General features: G+C 44.8%; 2 protein-coding genes across 4 annotated transcripts in view; one reads left to right on the top strand and one right to left on the bottom strand.

The window, feature by feature from the left end:
- The first annotated feature begins 830 nt into the window (after window positions 1-830).
- TSR2 (TSR2 ribosome maturation factor) lies at window positions 831-5,914 on the top strand. Of its 2 annotated transcripts, none has more exons than XM_056129985.1 (5): window positions 831-918; window positions 1,082-1,172; window positions 4,011-4,102; window positions 4,627-4,755; window positions 5,167-5,914. In XM_056129985.1, exons 1-5 carry the CDS (start codon window positions 838-840, stop codon window positions 5,299-5,301), a joined length of 528 nt encoding a protein of 175 aa, XP_055985960.1. In that variant the 5' UTR covers window positions 831-837; the 3' UTR covers window positions 5,302-5,914. The 2 variants fall into 2 exon arrangements, with proteins under 2 accessions (XP_055985960.1, XP_055985959.1); XM_056129984.1 differs by having other exon boundaries at window positions 4,588-4,755.
- A 314-nt stretch (window positions 5,915-6,228) lies between these two features.
- Window positions 6,229-9,848, bottom strand: part of FGD1 (FYVE, RhoGEF and PH domain containing 1) — a 44,287-nt gene continuing 40,667 nt past the window's right edge. The window contains exons 13-17 of one of the 2 annotated variants that reach the window (XM_056129976.1): window positions 9,571-9,672; window positions 9,106-9,231; window positions 8,790-8,951; window positions 7,499-7,642; window positions 6,229-6,999 (exon numbers count right to left, since the gene is read on the bottom strand). In XM_056129976.1, coding sequence (XP_055985951.1) covers window positions 6,694-6,999; window positions 7,499-7,642; window positions 8,790-8,951; window positions 9,106-9,231; window positions 9,571-9,672 — 840 coding nt within the window. In that variant the 3' untranslated portion in view covers window positions 6,229-6,693. The remainder of the gene's footprint in view (window positions 7,000-7,498; window positions 7,643-8,789; window positions 8,952-9,105; window positions 9,232-9,570; window positions 9,673-9,848) is intronic. The other variant, XM_056129975.1, reaches the window with a different exon arrangement.

Below are 9,848 nucleotides of genomic sequence, written 5' to 3'. Positions count from 1 at the left end.
GGGATGCCAGAGATCCAACCTGGGTCTACAGCGTGCCTTACCCAGTGTACTACCTCTCCGCCCAATTTCAGTCCTTTTAAATCCTTTGGGGTCTGCTTTACGAATATTTAAGAGAAAACGTTTTGCGTGCACTTTAGGGAAAAAATTAGATTTGATATTCGATGCAGTGTTCTACAGCTGTTAAGCATCATTTATTTTTGGCTTTGGGGACCAAACCCGAAGGTGCTCAGGGATTAATCCTGAGGGATTTGGGGGACTTTATGGGGTACGGCAATCAAGTCACGCGCAAGGCAAGTGACTATTTGCTGTTGTAGGCCCAAAACGATTTTTAATATAGGTTTTTAAGGCTAGGTTATACTCACTAAAGGAGGTAGATTTCTTTATTCAGGAAACATTAATCTGTTTGTTTAGGGGTGGGAGTCACACCCGGCGGTGTTTAGGGTTTACTCCTGGCTCTGCACTCAGGGATCGCTTCTGGCGGGCTCCGGAACCATATGAGATACAGGGGCTGTAACCCAGCTGGACCGGGTGCGAAGCAAGCACCCTACCCTCTCTCCTATAGATCCAGCCTCTTCAATTTGTATATTTATTAAGTTCCCTATATCTTGTTTTCATTGTACCATGGCCCACACAACCTCCACTTTGATTAAATTATTACATGTGAGTTACTGCGGCGGTGTTTTAGTGGCTCTGATACATTTTCCTATAGTTCTAGACTTGCTGCCTGGTTCGAGGAAAGGCGAATCTGCACTCTTGGGCTCGGCTCTCGGCTCGTTCGGTCTGGGCTGTGCTTCGGGAGGATTGGGCGCTGTGAGAGTCACGTGGGCTGAGGCCATAATGGCGGGCGCCAGGGAAGATTTGCAAGCGCTCTTTGCAGCTGGCGTTCGTGCGTCGCTGGAAACCTGGCCGGCTTTGCAGGTGAGTGCAATCTTTAGAGATAAAGGTGATGGCCTGATGCAGAACAGCATCTGTCCGGGGGAGCTTCTTGGTGGTCGGCTAGGCGGCCCACGCTGTGTATCTCTGTGCCATCATGAGCTGGTTCTCTGGATGACGTGTTGGGGCTTGGGTGGTCTCTTTGCAGATCGCCGTGGAAAATGGCTTCGGGGGTGTGCACAGCCAGGAAAAGGCCGTGTGGCTAGGGGATGCAATAGAGGAGTACTTTATCCGCAATGGTAAGTGAATGTGAGCTGCTGTGACCTGTCTTTGTGGAAGGGGGGAGGGAGGAGAAGGAGCCAGGTCTTGGGTTGCCTGCACTTCCTCTTGAGCAGTTATGGGCTAGTAGTGAGGGCATGAAGTGAATCCAGGGTTTGAAATCAGAATTTGACTTTTCAGTCTGTGCCATTGGTTCATCATCACTCTGGACAAGTTATTTTACCACCCTGAGATCCAGTTTTCTATTCCCTAAAATGGGTATCAGAGTCGCAGTACATATCAATTTGGCCTAGCCACATTTCATTTAACCACATTTGGCTATGTAGATGGCAAAGATCTATTCCTTTGACTTGTCTTGAGGATCGTAAGTGGATACGGGGAGCTGAAGAAATACTTTTGCATTGTATGAGTTTTACAAAACTCTAACATTTTAGTCTTGGTGTTGACTGGCAGAGTTCTTTTACTGAAGGAAGCTCAGTTTCTAGTGAAGAAATCCGAATTTCCTCACAGGGCAATAGATGTTACCATTTTTTTTTGTTTTGGGGGCTGGCAAATGCTCAGGGTTACTCCTATCTTTGCACTGAGGAATTACTCCTGGTAGTACTCAGGGGACCATATGAGATGACAGCAGTCGAACCTGGGATGACCGCAAGCAAGGCAAGTTTCCTACCGGCTGTATTCTCTCTCTCCAGCTCCTAGGTGTTATAATTTGTAAAAGAGAGCTGGTTCTTTGGGAAAATGTTAGAGAGGTGTGATTGGTTTGAGTTTAAGGATTGAGGAATTTACTCCCAAAAAGAGTAATACTCAAAGTAAATTCTGTGATAAGAGGTTAATGTTATATTTGGAAGGTGATAAGGAACTCAGTATTGAAGTAAGGATATGTGTGAGTGATTGTGGGTTTGTGGAAGGAGTGATAAAGATTGTAGTTGAGGGGCGGAGAGATTCTGGAAAAGGATAAGACAGGAAAGGCCTTATTTGCTTATGTATGTGTATGTGTATGTGATGCTGAGAATCAAGTATGTGAAGCATAAGCTTTACTACTGAACTACATTCCCAGCTCTAAGTAACTTTGATTTTACCCTTTAGGCCAGTATTTGCCAAAATACATGCTAAGGAAGACTAATTCCATTTAGATGTTCAGTGAAACAAAAGTTTCACTGTTTCAAAAGTTTGCCAAATAATGCAAGAAAAGTTTTTCTTCGATTTCTACTTGAGTCAGAGTATTTATTAACATATTAAAAGTTTCGATATAAACAACACTAGGTAGTGACTCCGTAATGATCAGTGCAGTTTTAAAAAGAAGATGTGCAAACACCCTGGCCAGGAAGTGTGAATTCTGGCAAACTCTGAGCACCACAGTGATCCCCAGTTAGCGCCATGGAGATTTGTGATTCCTGGCGAGCACATGCACAAGCTGTGCAACTAAAGGTATGTAATCGTTGATGATCCTTAGTCCAGTGTGCCAGCACTGCAATCTAATGTGCATCTTCTGGGGAGCACCACAACCAGACATATTTGCAACTCCTGGTCATCATCACATCAAAAACAGTGAAGGATAGGGGAAGAGGAGGGAAAATATAATATATATGTAAATATATATATATTTAAAAAAACAGAAAGACCTGTTTACCTTTTTTCTCATTATCTTTTTGGATAGTTTTGTGAGTGGTAGCCCCAGATTCAATCCTCAGCACTACATGGTCCCCCAGGAGTGAGCACCAAAGTGGAAATAGCTCCTTAGCACCACCAGGTGTGGGCCAAGCCCAACACCCCCTAAAAAAACAGAAGGACTGTTCTCAAAAGATTATTCAGTATCACCCACTGCAGTGGGTGATCGACTAGACAAAGATGAGGAGACTAGTTTTTCTTGAAAATGATTAGACATAAAGTAGGGCAGTGGCAATGAGGATGCAAAGGAAGCTGTGTATTTGGATCTTGAAGATTGTCTGAAGAGGGTGAGAGAAATGGAGCTAGGTTTCTGATTCAGGTCGCTGGGATTAGGTGTCTTTTAGGAATTGGTAGAAATTGAATGAGTTTGGACAATACGCTGATGAGTATGGCTTTGTATATGGAGGATGTAAGTGGTGGTTTGAGGCACTTGAGTGAAACAAGCTGAGAGAAGTCCGGATTGAAAACAGATTTGGAAGCTACTTGATTCAAATGGGAAGGAAAGACAAAGGGATTAATGAGTGAGCAGGAATGTAGCACGAATGGAAAACTTGCTTGAGTTATTCTATAATTCAGAAAATGTAAAGCATGAACCTATTAGGTGACTAAAAGTTCAATGGAGAGACTTCAGCCAAAGGTTTACACCACAGGATGTTGATATTAAGGCCATGAGTTATTTCATTTTGCTAGTATTTATATCTATTTCTTAATAGATACCCTTTGGTCTGTGACATCCTGAATCAGTGAAGCCATAATTGTGAAGGGTCTCTAAAGCTTTGAGTCATGAAAATTAACATAAATTTGTGGTTTGCCTTATGCTGAGCATTTGCCAGAGTTCTCGTAACAGGCCTTCAAGGAAGCTACCTAGATGAGGAAACTCTTTCTAGATGAGGAAACTGAGGCTCAGATATGAGTAAGTTGCTCAAGGTTACATAGGCCACATAAGAGGGTGACTGGCACTGTATGTTGTGGGAATAGAGGACTTGGTAGAATGCAGGCGATTAGTAATTATAGTGTTTTTAAAAATCATGTTAAAGCCTGTAATGCAGAACAATTCAACAAATACATACTCACTGTTTAGACCTTTCCTACCAACCACATATGTGTGCACCACAAGTGATAATGAAGTGTAGCAGGTAGATGTGATGAAGCTGTTTTTGGATCAAAGGGTCCTATTCTTCCCTGCTCAGATGACTTGGAGCTAGATGAAGTGGAAGACTTCATTGGGGAACTCATGACCAATGAATTTGATACAATTGTGGAAGATGGGAGTCTGTCCCAGGTGAGCTATATGGGTACAACTGCCATCCCCTTGCCTGCAGTTTTTCTTTTATCTGTTCTGAGCCAAGACTCTTGACTTTAATCATTCTTTTCCTGAGTCCTGTGAAAGAACATTCTATGACTGGGAAACTGAAAAATTCTATGAAAATGTGGTCTTCCCAGGCCTTTCCAAACTTTACCTCTTCTCACCATGTAGGTCAGTTCCTCACTCCCATCCAATGACAGGTCGAGTGTGGTGCAATACTGCCCCTTTCCCAGTTAACATTGCTCTCCCTGATGGATATTGCCTTCCCACTTATATCTTCCATGTTTCAAAATTCAGTTCTAGTATCTTCCCTTCTTGTAGTGCTTCAAACCCTTACCTGAGCCCTCCTTAAGTGGTTGCTTCACTAGTGAACTCTTTCTGGAAACATATATTCTCCCCTCCCAACTTCTTGCTGCAAATATGAAGGTTCTCTGGAAAATCTTAGCTGGTTTTCTTGGTAGGTGAGCCAGCAGCTGCAGACAATGTTCCATTACTTCCAGAAGGGTGATGGGGCTGCTCTGAGGGACATGGTCTCTCACATCATCCAAAGAAAATGCAGGGTCAGAGCCACCACACTTACAGCAGCCAAAGACAACGATAATGACGTGGACAGCGTGGAGGAGATGGAGGTGAGGGGGGTACCCTTGGACCATGGGAAGTAGAATTTTCAGTGTACTAGGAGATTCTTTAGTTTAATATAGAAGTGATGGGTGGTGGTGGTGGTGGTGGTCATATTACAGAGAGGTGACTCCTACACTAACAAAACTAGCAACTAATCCTGAGAAAACTGGGAGAAGATGAACCAGCGATAGCACAGGGGTTAAAGCACTTGCCTTGCACGCAGCAGACTCCAGTTCGATGCTTAGCATTGCATATAGGTCCACTGAGCACCTTCAGGAGTCACTTCAAAGCACAGAGCCAGAAATAGCACTAAGCACTGCTACGTGTGGCCCCAAAGCAAAATACTGGGAGGAGATTGGTCTCCAATGTCTATAGTTAGGAGGTGTTATGTTTAGCTCTCTCTGCTATTTCTCCTCCAGGTCACAGCTACCAGTAATGGAGAAGCTACAAATGGGTTATGTTCCCAGCCTGACTCCTCCAGACCAGACTTTGAGACTATTAAGGAAGAAGATATAGTGGAGGATGGCTGGACCATTGTCCGAAGAAAGAAATGAGTGGAACTGGAAATGGTTTGGGCTCTTATTTGCTGGTAGTATTGAGATAGTGAGAGTTGGGGGAGGGTTGTAGTTCTCTGAACTTGTTATTCTATCCACACTGTCTCCCCATTTCCCTGTCTAACCCCTCTCCAGGGGAAGAAGAGTTCTTGGGGTTGTGGTCTCAGGGTCATGAGGCATGGTTTTCCAGCACAGTAGGTCTTTGGTGTAATCAGTGTCAAGAGGGAGAGGGTATGACTGGAGAAGCTCAAAGCTGGGTGACAGGTTGTGGAATTGCAAAGGAAGAGGACTAGCAGGAAAACCAATATCATGAGCATGGCAACAGTAAATTGGTAAAGGATGTGAATGATGCTGACTGTGGAATGTCTCTATTTTATCCTTTCACCCATACATATCCACACAGCAACTCTGTATCCCTTCCCAGAACTTGTAACCCGCTGAACACTCCTTTTCTTCAGTCCAATTCCAGTATTGAGTTCCTTCAAGACATCTAAGACCTTAGCTAGGTTAGAAGGTCTTTCTGTTTCTTCCAGTCTCTTTCCAAACTCTTCATTTCATCCTGCCCACTCCTAGAGATAAGGTTTAAGATTTCAATAAATGCACTCTGGTTTCATCTGTGACATGACCTTTGTGTAGCCTTGGAATCAACCTTCAGGGAGCTGTGCTTCAGAGCTCAGTGAGGAAACAGTGTTTGGGCTACCCATACAGTCTGGTACTTTAGACAAATAAAAAATGGACAAGTGGAACACAGAAGCACTTTGAAAGTTTCCATAAGCCTGAAACAAACTGTATTTTTTCTTTAAAAAAAAAAAAACAAAAGTATCCATTGTGCTACCCCACCCCACCCTTGTTCCCCTGTCCTGCCCATTGGCCCTGCCATGGGTTTGGAGGATAAAATACTGGGTAGCCTTGGGGCTGGGTAGAAGCTGTAAGCAATGGGAGAGGCAGGAGAGGTCTGGTCACCACCCAACATGAAGACACCCGCTGAGGGCCAGGGGTGGGCCAGGGCCATGGGACAATGGCAAAAGCTGGCACTTGAATCCAGGTTTCTGGCCTCCATTGCTTTGAGGGAAGTTGGAGGCAGGAATCTGTAGGGTGTTGAGAGGATGGGGGAAATGGCCTAATTCAGGCAGGTCTAGTAATAGCACCCACCATTTCTGGATATGTGAGTTAAAAAAATTAATATCACTGTAGTAATACTTTTTTAAAAGCCCACATTTTGTGAAAAGATGAGTTAAAAAACCCAGACCCAGCATTCAGAATTGAAAGTGCCCATGATGGGAATTCAAGTATTGACTGAGTTGGGAGTGAGGGGTCTGGGCCCTTATGGGCCCCCATGGACATGGGCAGTTAGAATGTAGGGTATGAGGGTCCAAGTTACCCCCAAGCCCTTTAGATTTTATCTCGGGTTCGGGGGATATCAGGGGGTTCAACAGTGGCTCCTGAAGCTGCCACTGATGCCTCCTCCATTTCCCTGTCCTCAGACAGTGTGGGCCCTGGGCAGAATGTATCTCCACGGCCTGCCCGGCCCAGCACTGCCATCCAGCGCCGCTGCAACTCTTCTGTCTCAGGACTGAAGTACCAGCTTAAATGGCTCTGGGTGATCTTGAAGACGTGCCTTCTGTCAGGCCGCTCTCCTGCCTCAGGAGGCCCCACTTCAAAGCCGATGAGGGGCAGGCTGCGCTGAGCTTTCACATCCTAAAGAACAGACAACTGGTGTTACCCTGAGGCTGGGCTTCTCACGATTTTGCATCTGTTCCTCTCCACTATTTTCAAGTACCTTCCCTGGCTCACTTATTATGAAAATGTATGAACTGAAAATGTCAGCCTGCTAGAATGAAGACTAATTCAGTAACTGTTTCTCACACACCCAAAAACGACTGAGCGGCTAGTCTCTTAATTTATACCAAAAAAGTTATTCAGTCCTTTCTTTGCAGCTGATTGCCCCTATTTGTATATTCTTTACCATTCTGTACTGGACCTAGTTGTACTCATTTTCAAGTAGTCTGCATACTTGCACTCCCTTTTATTCCGGTTATTTCTCTATGTGTTAACCCACAATTACTCCATGTGTCTTATTGGTCTTTGCTCACAAGTGTGGGCTATTTTATAATTTAGGCTCACCCTGTCCAAGGTAGGGGTGAAGGGGGAGGAGGGCCACTTAGTTTTGCCAGACCCAAAGGAGTAGGATGCACACCTGAGGGGCCCCATAGATGTACAGCACCAAGGGTTCATTCTCAGGGACCACAAACCAGGCCTTGTGCCAGCCTTTCCCGCCCTTCTCCATGTAGTGCAGGAAGCTGCAGATGACGCTGTTCTCCGCAGCTACTGAGGCCTGTTTCTGTAGCAGAGATATGAGGGGCATCAATGTTAGTAAAAGTTCTAGCCTGGCTTTTCTTGGCTTCAACATGTCCTCAGCATATATTGCCATTCCTGTTTCTCAGATGATGCTGGAACCCAGTTGGCAGTGTGATTTTGCCAGTGCCACGCAGTGAATCAGTTGAGATCCAAAGTTGGCTTTGACTGGCTCCTGCCTATAGGAGTTGGTAGAAAGTATGTGCAGTTCTCAGTAAATGCAAGAGTAGAATTCTTCCACCAATCTATTTCTTAAGCCAATTATGCATTTATACCTCATCTTTTCCAACTTTGATCACAAATTATTCTGTACACAAAGTAAGAGGCAATGTAGCATTGTGGTTAAAAGTTAACTTTTAACCACAGGAGTGATGTCTGAGCATAGAACCAGAAATAAGCCCTAAGTACTGCCAGGTGTTTTCAACCCCCGCCTCCAAAAATCCCCCAAATTTAGCTTGGATGGAGAGTAATCTCTCGGTATAAGAACTGTGGTCTTACGTGTTTATTTTCTACTTTTCCGCATAGTATGTATTCTACTTTGTAATAAAAATGATAATTTGTTAATTGGAGCTCAGGAGAGAGCTCAAATTGCTAGAGCATATGTCTGGCATGTGGAGTTCCCAACTTCATTTTAGGGTCCCCAGAGCACTGCTTGTTGTAGCTTTAGTGGACTGCAAGCACTGTAGGATAGCCCTGTTGAACTCCTGATCTGATATCACCAGGCCTGAGCACTGAACTGTCAGGCCCACATACCTGGGCCAAATATCACTGGGAGTGGTCCCCTGAGTGCTATTTGGGAACTCCCCTGAAAAATATAATTTGAATTTTTTTTAATTCCAGGTCTGACTACTCATTGGTTGTGTAACTTAGCCAAATAAATTCTCTTGGCCTTAGTTTTCTTATTTGTAAAATAGGAAAAGTGACAGATTAGTTACTGTGTAGATTAAGTATCTAAATGTGCTTAAATAAAATGTAATATTTTTTATTCACAGTCATTTTACTCTGTGCCTGGATTCAGTGAATATACTTGCCACTGTGTGGTTTCAGGGATGCCTAGCCCTAAATCACACTCGGTGACTGGCTGGGGCCCATGGAATTGGTGTAGGAGGGTTAGTCCCAGGCCTGGCTCTTACCTCCAGAATGGACCTCCGTCTTTGGGGTGTATGCTGACTATAGGCTGGACTGCTCCCAGATACCCCATGCAGTGCTACATAGCAGTCAGTACACACACGGTTAGAACGGTTGTTGTCATAGACGAGGCGGGCCCGGAACTCAGAGCACTTTCCACAAACTACCTGGGGTGGCACATAGGCAAGAACAGCTTGATTTCAGTGGATCTCCCCCCAAAGTGTACCAGCTTCCACAGTGTTCTTATAACCAGCTCCCACTCTGGAGAGTGGCTGCCAGTCTGCCCCCTCCCGAGTTCTACTTCTGCCTCCCAATACTCACATGCCCACAGGCTTTGCAGTGGTGCCTGCGTTTGGTGATGGAATTGAATGGCTCCTGGCAGCGCATGCACATGGTGACTTCCTTTTCTCGTATGGGTGTAGGTGCCCGCTTTCCAAGATCCACATTCTGGAGAAAGGGTCAGGTCTCATGTAAGAAATCACTTTTCTCAGCCCAGTACAGCTAGCTAAAAGGATCATCAGGGGGGTGGGGGTGGGCCACATATCAGAGACATTCAGAAAACCTGCTTTTGAGTTGTGGCTCTGCCCTAGATCACTGTGCTATTGAGGACAACTCTGTTCTCTCTAGACCTTGTTTTCCCCAGTGATTTCTCCGCCGCCCTACCAACAGAAGACTTCTCTGAGGTCATGCATGGTCTGTCTTTTCTTTAATCTCTGGTAAGAGGAGAGGAGCATCCCAAGTAAGGTGACAAGGCATTAAAGGGCAGAAGTGTTTGTAGAATCTTACTGGAGAATTAGGGGGTGTATCTTCCTCGTCTCTGTTCGTTGAGTTCAACAGTTTGAAGGTTTCTAGTGTCTGTTCATGCTTTAGGAGGGTGGAGTTGATTGCCTGGGGAGAGGTGTGAGAAATGAGAGATTAGACAGTCCCACCTCCCACAATTTCCATCCTCACCTCACCTTTCTACAACTAACTTAGAGGCAGAAAGTTTCAGTTTCTTTATTTCTAGAAGAGAGGAGGTTAAATTGTGACTAGAAAACCTCAGAAGGCTTTTCTGGCTACTGCCT

This window comes from Sorex fumeus, unplaced genomic scaffold (assembly GCF_029834395.1).
Source record: "Sorex fumeus unplaced genomic scaffold, SorFum_2.1 ptg000073l, whole genome shotgun sequence".
Taxonomy (NCBI): Eukaryota; Metazoa; Chordata; class Mammalia; order Eulipotyphla; family Soricidae; genus Sorex; species Sorex fumeus.
This window is presented reverse-complemented; position numbering and strand designations above follow the sequence as displayed.